The sequence below is a fragment of the Diadema setosum genome, chromosome 2 (assembly GCF_964275005.1).
Source record: "Diadema setosum chromosome 2, eeDiaSeto1, whole genome shotgun sequence".
Lineage (NCBI taxonomy): Eukaryota > Metazoa > Echinodermata > Echinoidea > Diadematoida > Diadematidae > Diadema > Diadema setosum.
In genome coordinates this window covers 33,991,973-34,010,234 of record NC_092686.1, presented here as the reverse complement: position 1 = coordinate 34,010,234, position 18,262 = coordinate 33,991,973, and the positions used below count along the sequence as shown (strand labels likewise).

At 37.2% G+C, this 18,262-nt stretch overlaps 1 protein-coding gene across 1 annotated transcript in view; it reads left to right on the top strand.

The window, feature by feature from the left end:
• Positions 1–18,262, top strand: part of LOC140242059 (twinfilin-1-like) — a 19,514-nt gene extending 1,252 nt beyond the window's left edge. The window contains exons 2-9 of the mRNA XM_072321823.1: positions 5,278–5,355; positions 9,027–9,077; positions 10,994–11,121; positions 11,735–11,830; positions 13,814–14,044; positions 14,699–14,849; positions 15,936–16,054; positions 17,216–18,262. Of these exons, the coding sequence (XP_072177924.1) occupies positions 5,278–5,355; positions 9,027–9,077; positions 10,994–11,121; positions 11,735–11,830; positions 13,814–14,044; positions 14,699–14,849; positions 15,936–16,054; positions 17,216–17,374 (1,013 nt within the window). The 3' untranslated portion in view covers positions 17,375–18,262. The remainder of the gene's footprint in view (positions 1–5,277; positions 5,356–9,026; positions 9,078–10,993; positions 11,122–11,734; positions 11,831–13,813; positions 14,045–14,698; positions 14,850–15,935; positions 16,055–17,215) is intronic.

Here is an 18,262-nt window from a genome sequence, read left to right as displayed (position 1 = left end):
TTGCTGCAGTCCTTTCATTTTCGCGTTGCATTGCAAAAAAGCGTGGAGACTCCTTATAAGGGGTGCCCCGGGGGTTACTTATAAGGGGGACGGGGTTACTTATAAGGGGGATGGGTTACTTATAAGGAGGGGCCCCCCTTGTGAGTGGGTTTCCCGAACTGAGATGGAGAGGCCTAACGTTAGAGCCTAGACTAGTAAAGAGGTTGACATAGAGCCAGACATGACTTGACACTATCTAAGTAAGTTAAGTATTACAATGACAGCTAGCTAACCCACCAAAGGCAGCAGGCCAAAGTAAATTTAAATTAGGGATCTAAATTATCCAACAAGGCCCAAGCAAAGGAAATAGGCAGAAGATTTCAGACTTGGTGACTTGGTAGATATCCGGGAAGAGGCTCTATCAGTGCTATAGAGATGCTTAGACTGGAGGTGTGTCATATGCAGCCAGTCACTTACTTAAAATGCTGGTAAAATGTCAGATAAGAATTTTGAAATTGTCTCACATCCATACCCATGCTGATTTAGACCCCTATAGATAGACTGTTAGTTACTGCACCAGGTACTGACGACAGGGAGACTGACAGGACCTACACGTACCTAGGCTACACTCCCATTGAGATGATGATGATGATGATGATGATGATGATGATGATGATGATGATGATGATGATTGGTGATGGTGATGATTGATGATGATGATTATGATGATTTTGATGATGAAAGTACATTGTGAAATGGCCATTGCAGTCATTTAGACTAGAGAGTAAAGATAATTTTATTCTTTGTTATTGCAAGTCATTTACAGATTTTAAAAAAAGAGTAAAGAAAAATATATATGGGCATTTCCACGGTAACTCACGTTACATTTTGAACTCAAAATTAGGTCGTTGAGATCAATATCCTTAAAACCTAATTAGTGATATGAGTTACTATATGTGAATGAGTATCATGCACCTCCATCCTACCTCACAGCAACATTACATCCACAGACTCTTATGAGAACTATGAGAAAAAACACTACAAATGTCGGTAACTCACGTTACATAATTTGGACATGCAAAAATTTGGCATGTCTTATATTCAAAAGTTTCCTCAAACAAGAAACAGAGAGACTTTAAAGTCTATTGTGTCAAAGTCATGGACTAACAACATACATCACCGAGTATGGTAAAAATTCAAATTGTCTTACATTCTCCAGGTATCGTCATGTGAAGCGGTAACTCACGTTACGGTAACTCACGTTACAGTTTGTCCACATGATCACAAGACGATTTTTTGTCTTAATAATCCAAAGAAAACTTACCAAGAAAACTTTTTTTCACAAACAAACTCCATGAATAAAGAATCTAAATTGATTTGAACATTGATCTGACAGTAATTAATCCCATTTTATCCATGAGATTACCAAAAGGCAGGAAACTTTACATTTAGAATACCAACTTGAAGATAAATTTCATTTTTAATTGAGTCGTTTTCCAAGCTTTCATTTGTACTGAGACAAAAATTGTATTCAACAAAATGATATGAAACAGAGTCTATTTCATTAAATTACAATCTTTTCTAGTTAAAAAATGCATCAGAAATTGAGGATTTAATTGAGAATTTGATTTGATTGTTTTTTTTTTTATTTTACTAGATTTAAATGGATTTCAGGCTATCTAGATAAAACAAGTCATCCATAAACTATTCCATTTAATACACTGAGTCACGAGACTAGAGACCTGTACATGTAGTCTGTGGAGAGTTTAAAGGTTCAGAAATGAATATTTCAATAAATCTTTTAACTTTTAAACAATGCAATTTATATTCCAATTATTTGATAATTGTTTGAATTACTCAATAATCAATTGTTTGTATGTTTGATTTGTTTACAAATTCTTATACTAAACTGGTACAGAAATTAGAATTGAATTACAGAAACTGCAGATAAATTTTAGTTATCTGCTACCAGTATTGATCAGTTTAATAAAACATGTTCATAAATGTTTAAGCCTTAAAAAACAATGGCTTTGGTCTATGAAATGTCAAGTAATCATTATTTAAATTGTACATGTAAAAAGTATACCAGTATTTTCTAGAGTAATCAAGCAGACTGAAGCAGTAAATCCCAATGAAAAACATGAATAGTAAATATTTTGTGATCAGGAGGCTAACTATTAATATCACAAAATGTTGATAGTTTGCTTTAAGGTACATGACTGTCCAGCTCTTAAAGAAAATGTCTGATAATGAGGTTCACATTCAACAAGTTTTTGGTAATAGATCAGCATGTAAAGTAAATTACAGTAAACATGGAAAAGTTTCATTGTAGGATTTTGCAGCAATATAGCTAAAACCTCAGAGTAGAATAGTATAAAACACATAAGCGTGTCAAATTCACAATGTTCAGTTCTCAAAAATCTCAGAAAAAAACAGCAGGAAGCGAGCTCCAATCTTAAAATTCTGTTCATACATGTAAATGTTTCAGCCTCATAAACAATGGCTTTGGTCTATACAGGTAGGTATAAACTATGAAATGTCAAATAGTAATCACTTGAATTACAAAAACAAGAACTTTTCAAGAGTAATCATGCAGTGATTATCCCAATCAGGAGGCTATTAATAGTTATCACAAAATTTTGATAATTTGCTGCAACAAGGTCCATGCAGCTTTAGAAGAAATGTCTTTTAACAACTTTCGTAACAGATCAGTATACATGCACTGTAATATTAAATAGTAAATATGGAACAGTTTCTTTCAGAAGTTAACATGTGATGAACATGTGTAATTAATACATTGTACATGTAGACCAGTTGGTTTGGTGATAGAGAGAGACCAAGAGAATAACAATCTACTGGAAATAGAATCTTAATACAAGAGTTCAGTAATCATGTACTCATTGGTTACTTACAATCACAACCTTCATATCATTTCTTGGTATTAAAGAAAAATCTATGTCGGTAACTCACGTTACATTGTGGTAACTCACGTTACATGGTAACTCACGTTACAATTTTAAGACCTCTGTTATGAGAATTTGAAGCAAAGACTATAAGTCCCATCATATTTCTTGGATGTGTGCTGCATAGTTATTTGATAATCCAAAATACCATGTCTCAGTTGGGCATAGTAAAATTGCTAGGTTAAAAAGTTCATGTTTCGGTAACTCACGTTACAGCAGCATCTCGAGCTATGTAAGAGCACGCTGGTGTCCGAAGTAATATCTGATATCGAGGTCTCCACTTTATTTACTGCTAGATTAATATATTTTTGATTTGTAAAACCAAACAAAGTTTGATTTGAGCCTCAAATATAAAAAATAATCACAAAGAGCAACAAAAATGCATTTTTAGGGATTTTTAGGTCAAAAAATGCTTTCTGGTTTCAAAAGGTATAAAAATGCACAAAAGGGAACTTTTTTTTAAAGGTAAAGTTGGTTTCACACACTTCAAACTATGGCTAACAAAGTAAGATTATCAGTTGTCCTGAAATATGCGGGTAAAATTTTGGTGGTCATGTCGCACAACTCACGGAAATGCCCATATCAATGACACAAGAATAATTTAAATATGCAGTGGTATCCTCTGTCATATACTGTAAGGGATCTGAACCATCAATGGCTATCGGGTGATATTTTGTATTGGGTGTGATGCCTGTGTAGTAATCAGGAGTTCATGTCTTCAAATCCCATCAGAATACATGTATGTATAACCCATGATTTTTAAAATATCCACTATTCAAAATGCTGAATAATTGGTGTTTATTAATGTGAATGTAGGGCAATTTGTCATTCTATTTTCTTCATTTAAGATACTGTGGTTTTCATCTCATGTCTCCAAAAACATTAGCAATGGTGAATAAATAGATCAATCTACTGACACCAGTCAAATTGTGTTCCTGTGATTCTTTGATTTATGCCAAACTGGACTTCAGAAAAAGATGTTTATCAATTAAATGCTGAAATCATCAACTGACCAAAACCATAATGAAATAAATGTCCTAAACCGCCTCCCTCCTTATCTTGTTGTTCTTGATTTCAGACTATTTAATCTTTAGTATGATAACTGCATTGTTTCCTCATGTTCCATATTTCAGTGAGATCAATGGTTTTGATATACATGCTTTCACCAGCCATTATATGTACATTTTATGGTACATGTTGTTTCTTTCTTGCCTACTCCGAATCAATCTTATTGACATAGTAGAAAAAAAAAAGAAGAAAAGCATATACAGTAGGTAATGGCACCAAACATGAAACGCACAGAGTCAGTGACTAATAAAGTGAAAATAATGCCGTCAGAGAGAGAACAAATATAACCAAAGTAATGTTGTAGTGAGTGGAAATTTATGTTTTTAGTTAAGAGTCATTGGTTGCCAATTGATGGAGGTTTTAGAAAAATTCTTCATTCTATGGTGATGATTGAGTTTAGAACATGAATAAGGAACACTGTAGTCATAAAGTATTATCAGTGAGGTAAGAAAAACAAGATCATGCAAGATGCAAGATTTCTGTATATGAACTTTTCTCTTTATTAGTCTCTTGTTTTTAATTATCAATATCAGTTACAATGACTTTGCCAACTGTTGGCCATGCTGACTGTATTTTGCCATCAGGTTTACTAATTTCTTTCAGCATCTTTCACATAAATGTGAACCATTTGTAATTGTCCGGCTGTTCCAGATGATGCAGCCTGCCTTGTCGTCCATTATTTCCCCCATCTTTCGGCATGCAAAAATGCATTCTTGGCAATGTTTATAGGAGATGAGTTAATGGCTCTTGAGATGGCACTGATCCAATGCTGGGTTCAGAACAGCAGCCATTACATTGACCCCTGCTGATACACCTACCTTCCATCTTAAAGGAAAACAAAATTCATTTTTCATCAAAATTACACATTCCATCAATTTGATAAACTTGACATTTGTTAAGGGTAGCAATTAGTCAGGTGCTCTTTCATTATGCTGGAAACGTGACTTTTTGAGGAATTTTCTTTATGTTATTGTCCACACATGACATCATAACCTCTAGTAGTCTCATCATCCAGCGGTTCCAAAACCAAAACTTCAAAAATTCATAACTTTTGTATTGATTGTCAGATTTTCCTAAAATTTTCACTGATGTGTTCAACTAATGTTGCTGCTTTCACTCAATCCACATTTCTCTTTGGGGTTTGGTTTCCTTTATTAAGCGTTTGATAATGTTTGAAATGTTCTTGGATTTGTGAAGTAAACAACAAGTGACTGGGAATCTCAGAGATTCTCTTACAAGTTTGATATATTTCAATCCACTTTTGCAGCATCTGAGGAGCTGGCAGCGTTCCTAGCATCATCTAAAGATGGACAATACAGAGTCATCAAAGTTATTATAGACAATGGTAAGTCAAATTCATGATGATCATAAATTCAGTTGGACTTGTCAGACCAGCCACGGAAAATTGAAACTGTAACTGTAGATCTTTGAAGGTTTGCACTTGTCTCTTCAATATTCCCTGTCACTCGTGGCAGTAATTCCTAACTCATTTTAGAGTGTGAATGTGTCAATAACCTAGAACCCTTGTACAAGTTTACCTAATTTTACTTCACTATAGAAGCTGTTTTAGTTGATTCCTGATTTGGACAATGAATACTGGATGCAAATTTCAAAATGAGCAATTTGGGGTACACTTGATCACCACTGTGCTCGACATATAGGGCATGTGTGTGTGGGTTTTAAATTTGCATTCCACTGCAAATTCTATGCAAAGATTCTGCGGACAAGGGAGTTTAGTAGGTCTAGCTACATTGGTCTGCATGTAATCATTTGGAATGGGCTTTTAATATGACATCTAGGAATCACAGTGAGCTGGTGGTCATTATGGTAGGTAATAGTTTCTGTACACTTGCAGAAACTGTCAATTTATTTTGTGTGTGTTAAAATGGACACACAATTACAAAGTATCAGGTATAAAATGATACAGTGATAACAAATTTTACTTGGTTAGTGACGAGAATGCAAAATATTGGCTTGTTGGGAATATGATTGTTATATAGGAAAAGACTGATCATCAGGAACGTTCTCTCCCTACATGTACCCATTATTAGATGGCGAGGGCGTACTTGGGTTTTTGATTATAATTTTCACATGGTCACTGTGTTGAACTGTAGGATTGCATAAAATTGTCACTGCCATTGTTAATCGCTAATAAAAACATATTCTAGTCTTCAGATTGTTACTTGTACCACATTTGACATACCCATTTAATGCTGTAATATGATCTCCTTCCTTTCACATGGAAATGTGTGCGGAAACATCTGCACTCTTAACAACTTTCAGACATGAGGTTCTAGGTTGTGTTGTGTTGTGCCAATCACTCATTAAAGAGATGGTACAGTTTTGGTTTAGATGGGGCTGCAGGTTTCCAACTTGTGTGTGTGTGTATATACATGTGTGTGTGACTGTGTGTTTGTGAGATAATGAGAAACCTCTTATAAAATATGAAAGAACATGTAATTCTAAGGGGAATTCACCGTTTATTTGATAAATATTGGATTTGAATTGGCTGACATGTAAAAAAAAAAAAGCAATCCTAATGCGACTGGCCATGACTTTTATTAGGATCTCTTTCTTTTACTTTGTTTTCTTGGATAGCTCAATCATTTCAAACTGATTTTCATCAAATAAACTTTCAATTCCCTTAGAATTGTAAGCTCTTTAACATTTTATTGAGTGGTTTCTAAATATCTCGCAATATGTTTAAAGCTGAATCCTCACTTCAACCAATACTATACCATCCCTTTAAAACCTGGATGAGGAAGTGGGGTGAAGTGCCTCGAACTTGACATGGCTTGGCATTTTATCAAAAAATTTAAATTTCAAGTGAAAAAAAAAAAACAAAACAAAAAGAATCTCAACCATTTAAAACTTGGTTGGCCTGTCAATTAATTTGTGTCTGTGTCTGTGACTGTGTGTGTTTATACATATGTGTCACACTGTATTTGTGTTGCGTGTAGTGATAGAGAGGTCATTTGCCGATGTTATGAATTCATGTTCAAAATGGAAACTTGTTCATGATAAATCAGTGCACACATAGGCCCTACTGTTAGCCCATTGAGGACGAGTCCTGAATATACTTAGGCAAGTGCCTATGGGAAATGCGTGTTGTAGCAAGATCAGCCCGTCCTTAAAGGGTTAAAGGGATAATCAAGTGGTGATTTGTAAATGAAACTCATCGTCAGAGCGATTGACAGCGATCTGTGTTCCCTTCTGTCACCACTGCATAATCAATGGTCTCTGTGACCCATTAACTCTTTGTGTGCCACATTCGCACGCCCGACTCAGTCGACACGTCCAACTCAGTCGACACGTGCCAACTTCGCATATTCTGTTCAAACGCACAATCCCGCCCAAACCGGTCGATAAATCGCCAAACGCCACAGTACAATGAAAGCATTTGTCACAATTCCATTCCTCTTACATCTAGCATTTCATGTAAGGATTGACCAACAAGCAGTAGATTTGTGTTTAAATTCTAAGTTTCTGTCACTGTTTTGTATGCAAAAGTCATGCAATTACAGTAATGTAGCTACTGGTCATTTGAAAGAAGAAAAAAAAAACAATCATAGATTTGTCACACAATTTATGTCAAGCAAGGCTTGACATTTTCCCTACAACTTTGCTCACTACATGTCGTGGTTTTAATAGAAATGTAAAAGTAACATCGATTTGAAAACAGAATGTTTTCTGAAAGCATAACAGCGTTGGTGTCTCAGAATAATGTGGCACACAGGGGTTTTCCACCATGGCACATGAAGAGTTAATACTCCTGAATGTGCTCACCTGTAGACAAGAGGAAGGTTAGGGCTGGAGTTTCATACGTTGTATTCCAAGTTTTCACCTACTGCAGGAGAACTGAAGAGTGGTAATGGCAGTACACTTGTCCCATCCACACTAACACATGTAATTGATTTGTGATACATTATTTTTCGCATATTTGCATGTTTACCTGAATTATGTAGATATATGCTCATGCTCACACAAAACAAACAAACTTTAATCTTACTTACAGTAGGGAATGAACTAATACTGCCATTATGTGTGTGTCCACTTTATGTTAACTTTTGCTTGCATTTTGATTTTCATTCATAAGATTAAACTGCTTTCACTACCTGTGTGTAGCACACATGTTCGTATGTTTCATTACTAAACTGTTAGTCATCGGTATCAGTGTTTTTGAAAAAATAAATAAATAAATGTAGAATTTTCAATCAAAGGAGGGGTGGTAGTTCACTGACCTATTAAACATCAAAATTTATTCACTATTTTTTTTTTTTTTATATAGGAAAATGCGGAGATCGATTAAAGGAAATTGCACTGAAACCCCATCTCCAATGTAGGGCACAATATTTAAGTTGTATAGTGTTACTATAGGTAGATGTATGGGAGTATCAGTCAAAGTAGAAACTTCTGGATGTATTGCCATTTTGGCTTGTCTGAAGACAGCAAATTTTTACTATCAAAGAACATACATTTGAAAATGCTTTTTTTAGCAACACAAAGTGCAGACGTACACGTACTATTAAATTGCATTCTTCAGATGGACTTCTTATGCTGTACAATAGTAGATCATCCCTGTTCATTGTAGTTTTTGTTTTTTAGGGGGTTTGTTTGTTTGTTTGTTTATTTGTTTGTTTGTTTTCATTTGGGTTCCTTTGTACTGTGCATTAAAGACATTTGACGGAAAGTGGGCCTACTGCACGTATTATATGCATTGCCATATTTCAAGGCAGAGAAAGATTTTGATTGCTCAACCTCTGAACTATAGGTATTTGGCTTATAATAAGTCTAGGCATCAAATTACCAGTATTCAAAGTTACAGTCAGTTGAAAGTTTGTTGAAAACTTGAAATACTAGACATGTAACCTGAGATACCATTGTCTTCAATCTTGCAGTTAGGATGGATTGCAAGTATAATGATTGGATATGGGGCCCTGCTTACTGGTGTTCCTTGTTAGTGACATACTTGCTCAGAATTATTTTGTTTTTATTTCCTCCTTTTTTGTCTTGCAGAGGAACTGGTACTGGCAGATCACAAAGAGACTAATGGAACATGGGAGGAAGATATCCTTTTGTTATTAAAGGACAAGTCCACCTTCATATACAAGTGGATTGAGTGAATGCAGCAATATTTGTAGAGCACATCAGTGAAAGTTTGGGGAAAATTGGACAATCCGTTCAAAAGTTATTGAATTTTTAAGGTATCATGCACAGTCACTGCTGGATGAGAAGACTACCAGAGTGTATGATGTCACATGCGTACAACGATATAAGGGAAATATAAAGAGGATTTCACAAAATTTTACTTATTGCAAAAGGTGCACATTTCCTCGACTTGTCACTGACGTATGTTAATGGTAATATAATTCCCCTTGCCTTCTGAAAGAGGGAATTGAAGCGTTCTTTTATTATGCGGGAAAAGTGAAAATATCTTGAATTTTCCTTAATACTTTCTTTATATCGTTGTACTCATGTGACATCACAAGCTGTGGTAGTCTTCTCATCCAGCAGTGACTAAGCAGAAACTTCAAAAATTCATAAATTTTAAACAGATTGTCCAATTTTCCTCAAACTACACGTATTGCTGATGTGTTCCATAAATATTGCTGCATTCATTCAATCCACATGTCTCTGAAGGTGAACTTGTCCTTTAATTATATTTTGTGTACTCTAAGGTGCATTAGCCCAGTTACTTCCTCATAACCTACATTGTACTACTGACTGATAGGACATGTCCCTTGGGAAAGTATAATTTGTATGGCCAATGCCATATCGGTGAAATTATGACTATTCCCATAGTTTTTAATCAGTTGTAGAAAACCTTGGCATACCGTATACATGTAATGACCTTCATGCTTGGCTATGTACACTGTACAAACTGTGTGTTGTTGTTTTTTTTTTTCTTTAGTGTTGAGAAGCTTTGCAATGGCTTTGCTTTGTGAGAGGGTACAGTACATGCACAAGGTGTAGGGAAGAGAGTTATCTTACAGTACTGTTGCCCAGAATGCAAGTAATTTATTCAGATGCTGTATCTTACTAGGTGCCGGCATCCTACAAGAACAAGAGAGCCTTGTGACTCGTCAATTTCAGTGGTCAGTTTTTGACCGTGAGTCACTGGTTTTACAGGGTTACAACTACCATGAATGGACACAGAAAGTGGGATGTTTATGTTGGCTAGTACTGAAAGTCGATTAGTGAGTTTACTACTAGACATGATGAACTGTATTGCAGTCAGTGAATTACACTTCTAACATTTTTTTTTTTTAATTCCTCTTCTCCCTTCTTTCTTACTCCACTAAGAAAAAAATTCAAATGTCACTGATCGTGTACTAAATGTGATTCAATTCAAGCCATAATGTAAGCAAGGAATACCAGGGTAATGGTATGTTAAGTACATGGCAAGGGCAAATACAAAGAGATCCGAATATCAAATAGATCATGAAATCATACGGGGTGAATGGTCAAAGGTCGCCATAATTTTCAGGCATAACTTTAGCTTCAAATATAAATGATAATTCATTGTGTTATTATAGATTTCAAGGAATAGGAAAATTTTCAGTAATGGGTAATGGGATAAAGAGATTGCAGGGGAATGTATCCCAGAGTACTTTGTGCTGAGCCTTCTGTCAAATTATTCCAGTTTTATAAGGAGGGGTAGAGGAAGCCATCAGAATGACTTTGAAAATTAGATTTATTTATTATTCAGATTTCTTTTTTTTTTTTTTGTGGTGTGGGGGAATTTCGCAAAACGCCTTTGAACCGCGAAAATAACAACGCGCAAATAACTAAGTTCAGTTAGACCCTCGCAACCGCAAAATTAACAACACGCGAAAATGTCCTCCACGTAGCAATTCGCGAAAATATCTGTACGCAAAAATTTCAGCTCGTACAGTATTCATTTTTAAGACAGTCATTGAGGGAATAGTGTCGAGAACGATCTACAATGTATATCAGAGCAGTCTTCCTTAACAACTGGGCACATTATGACAATTGTGTGTTGTCGATGCTGGAGGAGAAAAAGGCGTGCTACATCTTTTACCGCATGGACACAAAAGACGACACGGGGTACCGATGGCTCTTCATCAGTTACATACCAGACAACTGCCAAGTGAGTTGATTCATTTTGACATTGAGTGCTTGGTATTGAGTGCTTAAGTCTCCAGTGTACGTGGACACAAATCTAGCTTGCTTTACATGCTTGAGGTAACAATGACATAACAATATGTGAATAACTGCTATTATGGGCAAGACCCAAGGAAATTTTCATATTTGATGGATCATCAATAGATTTAAACGATTTACAGCCTGTAATGCAATGGAGTCTACAAGAGTGAGCCTAAGGAGTGTACAAATGTGGTTGAATGATTGCGTGTACAGTGAGTGAGTGTTGTAAATGAGCCTTAGATGGCTTTCAAATGCAAGATTTGCGATATCTAACAAACATGATGTCTAATTTGTGCACTAAAAATCTTTTCACTTGCCTGTTCATTGACGTGCTTGTCATGTATTTGAATAGACTGTAAGGCAATTTGGTCTGAAGTAGCTTTTCATGAAATTTGTTTGTTTGTTTGTTTGTTTTAAGATGTGTTTGTGATAAGTAAAATTTGTCACAATGATGAGAGGTGGAAAGCTTGATTCTCCAAGCCATCATTTTTTTTGGAGAACAACTTCTGAACAATCTTTTTTGTGTTGCATTTTCCAATCGCTGTATATTTACACAGGTTCGCCAAAAGATGTTGTATGCCAGCACCAAGGCCACAATAAAGATGTCATTTGGAGCGAGTCAAATACAGGAAGAACTTACAGGAACACTGAAGGTGACAGTTCTCTAAACATCTTTATGCTCTGTATATTGCTCGTCATGCGTGACTTTTGGCACATCCGCTCGATTGCTAGCCAAGAGGGACATGTTTGGCACAAACGAGCCACAATACACACGAAGTGCCTTACTGAAACTGTGAAGTGTGGATGAACACACCTATAGCGCATAGCAATGGGATTAATGATTTTGGCTTTGTTGTCTTTTATAGATCTAAAGTTTAGGAGAGGGTAAGGCAGAGTGAATGACATAACCAGCCCAAGTGTGAGCTTTTTTGTCGAGCCCACCGGAGGTGTGGGGAGACTAAGGGATCGCCTGCGGCGTCTGTCCGTCCGTCATCCGTCCGTCCGTCTTCCGTCTGTCCATCGTCTGTCAGTAACGCTACAAAAACTTTAATAACTCTCTGCTGAGGATTTCAATTTCAATCAAACTTGGAGGGAAGAGTGGTTATACACCACACAAACACATTTTACCAAACATGAAGGGCACCTCAAGGTCAAAGGTCACAGGCAGAGGTCAATGTACTTTAGGGCCCAACGTTAAGTTTTTAGGGCGCGTTTCGTTTATGGCTCGTAACTTTTGATGTATCTGTCTGTTTGTGACCACACTTATATGGTAGATGTCCCTTGGGAAGTTGAAGGTTACCACGAGGTCAACAGGGATCAACGAACTTTTAGGGCCCAATGTTAAGTTTTTATGGCGCGTTTCGATTGTGGCTCATAACTTTTGATCCCTTTGTCCGTTTGTGACCAAACTTGGATAGTAGATGTCCCTTGGGGAGCTGAAGGTCATCACTAGGTCAAAGGTCACAGAAAGGGGTCAACAAACTTTTAGGGCCCAATGTTAAGTTTTTATGGCACGTTTCGATTGTGGCTCATAACTTTTGATCCCTAAGTCCGGTTGTGACCAAACTTAGACGGTAGATGTCCCTTGGGGAATTAAAGGTCATCACAAGGTCAAAGGTCACAGGAAGGGGTCAACAAATTTTAAGGGCCCAATGTTAAGTTTTTATGGCACGTTTCGATTATGGCTCATAACTTTTGATCCCTTTGTCCGTTTGTGACCAAACTTGGATGGTAAATGTCCCTTGGGGAGTTGAAGGTCATCACAAGGTCAAAGATCATAGGCGGGTCAATGAACTTCTGGGAGTTAGCAAAATATTAATTTCTTGTACGCGAATGGGCGAGACACAATTTGGCGCTTGCCTTGGGGGGTTTTTTCCAGTACAAATTTGCTTTTAGAAAGCATGGGGCCTAGTACGTGTACTTGAATAGGATTTATTTTTATCCTCAATAAGTATATCTGTGAGCTTTATAAGCTCAACTGTCATTCAATCTCTTCAGTCTTGTCCTGCCATACATACTAGTTTAGATATCAGAAACATACTCGTGACTAAAACTGGAAATTTCAGAAATGCACCCTTAAAGTAGTACAGTGCACCACCTGTCTTTGGTGTCTTCAACATCAACTTTGCAGTCTGAGGCAGCAGCAGACATCAAGCAGTTAGTCCATGCAAATTGCAAAAGTCCTCTATCTGCAGAAAAATGTACAGTTTGTATTTTAGATTGTATATCATGTGAAAACAAAAACAATGTGTATCCAAAATTGGAATAGACAAGGTTAAATACACTAAAACAGCCAGCTGGTTTTAGAAGGTGCTGTAAAAGTGGATTCTTTTGCGGATAAATTTCCACACCTTGAAAACTTCCATTTTTACAGCTAGTGTTTACATAGACCTACCAAAAATAAAAAACAAAACAAAACAAACAAAACCAAATACCTGGTACATTTGAATAGCTTCATGCTTTTGCACTTCAGTTGTTTGCACACACACAAAAAAAGGAGTAATCCTGTGAACTAATACACCATCGCAGATACTTTCAGGCCTATCAGGAAGAGTCCTCATAAAATATTTTGTGGGCTGTGTGGTGCAAGGTCATTCATGTTGGGTTTATGTGTTCAATCGTGGTCTCTTGCACAGAGTGAGGTGTCATTAGATGGGTACAACAAACATCTGGTATCCAAGGCCGCCCCAGGCCCACTCACAGACGCTGAGATAGAGCATAAAAAAGTGCTCGAGATGGAGACGCGGACAGAAATCGGCGTGGACACCAAGAGTCAGACACTTCCTGGTCTCGCCTTCCCCGTCGAAGAAGAAGCCCTGGCACGGATACGAGAAATAGCGAAACTCAGTACCACATACGTTCAGCTTGTAAGTCTAGCTAATGCAGTTGCATGTTTGTTGTGTGTGCGTATATATATATATTTATATGTGTGTGTTTGTATGTTAAGAATTTATTTCATTGTCATTATAGATATGTGGACATTGATTATTTATAAGATTATTGCCCACCAAAATATTTGCATTTTACAACCACTGCAGAAATATACAAGAAAAGAACATAAAAATACTTCATAGATGACCATGTTAAAGAAAGACAGCTATATTTCTTTTGATTACCAAGCTATCAACAGGGTTATGCTTGTAGAACTTATAGGTAACACCAGATGCATTATTCCCAAGTGCCCTCAGAGAACAGCAATGAAAATCAAAGCCATACTTTCTTTTCTCGTCAAATGAGAATATGGATTGATTATTATTATCATTATTATTCGTTTGGCATTCCACCATAAAATACAAACAGGAAATGATATATGACATGATATAAAGATTGTGGCGATTCTAGGTGCACATATAAGTGGCATCTAACTCCAGTTACCCATTTGCGAATACATTTAATTTTGACACCAGCTGCTCTTTTTCGAGCTGTATGGTTGTGGGAATCTGAAGCTGAAATGGCTCCATCTTAGTTAGGAAATATAGTATGACACTTGCCTCATTGACATTTCCTACCCAAAATTCCAGTTTATCGATACCGAGGCGGAGGTTATCAGGCTGGCCAGATGTGAGGAAACTTCGGTGGCAGACCTCCCATCAAGAATTCCTGACGACAGTCCACGCTATAACCTCTTTGTCTTCCCCCACACGTATGAAGGCGATATCTACAACAGCATAGGTAACGCTGAATGTTTTTTTGTTTGTTTTTTTTACTCAACAGCAGTACTACCTGCGGTATTATGTTAAAGGGATCAGTTTGTCTCTATACTGCATGTTGATTTTGATCTACACTAATTTGTTTTGTTTTTGGGTGTTTTGGTTTTTTTTTTTGCATTTGAGTCTGAACATTTGAAACAGAAATGTACTGAACTTTGCTAGATTAGAAAGAGAGTAGACTATGACGGAGAACGTAATTTCAGGTTTTTTTATGCCTCCGCCAACGAAGTGGTCGGAGGCATTATTTTTCTTCTTTTTTTTGTGACTATGCAGTAAAGGTAAGCACTGAAAGGGCAATGTCCATTTGAAAGCTTGTACATTTGTCTGACCTTATAAAAAAGCATCTCAATCATTTTATAAGTCTTGGATGATGCCTGTGCTGTTTGTTAAGCATAAACATGAAGAAAATTCATGTTTCTTCTGAAAAAAAAAGAAGATAATCTGTAGAATAGTTACATTCTATGGACTTAAAAGGGGGTTGATACTGTAAAACACGATATTTTCGTGGCATAAAGTTTTCGCGACTTGCTTTTTACATTCAATGCATTTACAAAATTTGTAGTGTAGACAAGATCTATAGCATGCATTTTAAACCATTCAGGACAAGTCCCGAGTACACTCGGGCAAGTGTCTATGGGAAATGCGTGTTGTAGCAAAATCAGTCTATCCTCAACAGATTTATTTCATGAAACTCGGCTCTTGCGAAAATTGCGAAATTAAAATGCACATGAACATTCCTCGTTTTAGAGAAGTTAATATTGATTTTCTGACCGCACCATCCAATGAAGAAATAAGGTCTGATTTCAAAACAAGCAATTTTTCTTTTTTCCTGTAAATTCTAGGGTAAATACAGCAGGCAGGAGCTCCCACGGAAAGTCTTTGTTTGTGTGTGCGTGTGTGTGTGTGTGTGTGTGTGTGTTTGTATGCGGTAACAGAAAGTCAGTCAGAATTGGAATCAAATTTGTGAAGTGGACTACACGTGTTGCCAAGGAAACATGACTCTGCAAGCAATCAGCTTCATGTGGCATCCTTTATGTCTTCCCTCCAGTTTTCATCTACACCATGCCCGGCTACAGGTGCTCCGTCAAGGAGCGGATGCTTTACTCCAGCTGCAAGGCCCCGTTTCTCCACGTCATGGAGCAGTTGGGGATGGAGATTGCCACCAAGGTGAGACTCCACTAGAGATTGAGCTTGAGAGGGGGGGGGGGGGAGGGAGGGACCATCCCAACATGTTCGATGAGAGGAGAATACTAATATGCAAATCAATGATTCTTGCCTGGAGTTGTTCATTTACACTAGGCGTTTTCACATCAGCCCGATCAAAATCCAAGCTCGAGAAATTTTTCGCGATTGAGAGTTAGCGCGCTATTTCATTTCTTATTCACATCAGCCCGAAGAAAATCAGCCCGAATTTTTGTCGAGCTAATTCGACAGCTGAGTATGTCCAAACAGCATAAGTAATGTGTGTGCCCTCTCAAAAATTCCTCGTGATTTGTGTGCAGTTTGCCTCGATCGATTGGGTCACACACGCTAGGCATAATGGGATGCATCGCGCTAATTTCTTGAGTCATTTTCACATTATCAAATAGAGCACTACTATCCCGCTATTTCAGAAATTTCCCGATCGGAGCGATACAATTAGCACATTAATTTGTGTTCACATTATCAAATAGCGCGCTATTTCGCCATCGGGAAAATTTCCCAAGTCAGAAAATAGCGCACTATTTCGAAACATCGGGCTGATGTGAAAACGCCTAGTGTGTATTTGGTACGCCAGTGAAGGACATTTTGTCAATCATTTGCAATAAAAGCAACTTGAAGCAAGAATCATTAATATGAATTAGATATGTAGAACCTGCTGCTGCTACATATAAAGGGATTAGAACCATCACTGGCCGTCGGGCAGAAGCTCAGTAGACTATTGGATATGATGCCTGTCTAGCAATCAGGAGGTCAAGGGTTCGAGCCCCACCCAAATATGTACACGGTATGCCCATGATTTCTGTCATGGCTATTACTCTAAACACTAAATAATTGGGTCTTATTTATGTCGATGGAGGGCAATTTGTGGAGAAATTGCAACACACAGACAAATAAACAAAAGCCTTTTTATTGCAGACTGTTAATCTTTGATAAAAATCGGCCCTCAGAGAGATATTTAGACAAAGCTTTGAGGAAGTGGCTCAAGTGACCTATTGCTATAAGTTCTGCTCTTATTTATGGTTTTAGAGTAGTTTGTCTCATAGAAATGTGCTTTTCTCTCCCCACTGTCACAGAAAACAATGTTTCAGATTTCGTGGGTTTCTTTGTTTATTTTCCCATTTGCAGATTGAGATTGAAGACAGGAAGGAGCTGACAGAGGATTTCCTAATGAGCGAGGTCCATCCCATCCGAATCGTCCACAAGCCAAAGTTCCAGAAACCAGCGGGACCAGCGGGAAGGAGAGGTCAATCCCGTGTCACAGGAGCCCGGGACAAAGCACAATAAGTGAACTGGACCGTCTCCGCGAGATACGATCCTCTTTGAAGACGTTAAAAAGAAAATTCAATAACTATCATAAGCTTTATAGATTTTTATTGTTGTTATTTACAGAGCTCAGGAAACTGCTCTTAGGAGCAGAGTTTGAAGCCCATACTTTTCCTTAATTATTCCAATGCCCAGTCTATTTACCTGTGGCTAAGCTTTAAATCTGTACTCACATCTTTCACCAGTGCAGAGATACTTTAGAAATTTCTTCTATTGGACAGAATCGGTGTGTCTACTTTTGATTTAATGCACGGCATCTTTATATCTTCATTAGATAGAAATGCAACAGAGAGTCAAAAATAATCACCCGGGGGCCAACCCCACCCACTCTTTCTTTTGTATTCGAAGAGAGTAAACTTCACTGTGCTCCTGTATATTACTTTTTTTGCCCGTTATTGAAAGGTGTGCAAATGATGACATATATATCAAGCAATATACCAAACTGTGTGCCACATCATAGACACATAGAGAGAAATTCGGAAGGAAGTCGGATGTTTCTACAATTCGTTCTGCATTTCTGTGGAATGGATATTGCTTTGCATGTAGTTTCCATAAAAGAACATGCAGTGTCATATGGAGACCATACATGTACCTCCAACAAATATCATCTTCAGTTTCAGTGGTTCATTTGGAATACCATTTCGGCAATGCCTGGCATTTCACATTTGTGTCAGAAAAAGTGTATAGACACTTTGTAAGCCTGATGTTGTCACTCTTTTGTTTGTTCATTTTTTTTTATTTGCTTGTTACCATAATCATGCATGTTTACAATCATCCTGATGGTAAATGTTTTAGAATTGATTTTCATCCATTCCCTTTGTTTTAATACTTCATTTCTTTTATCAATCA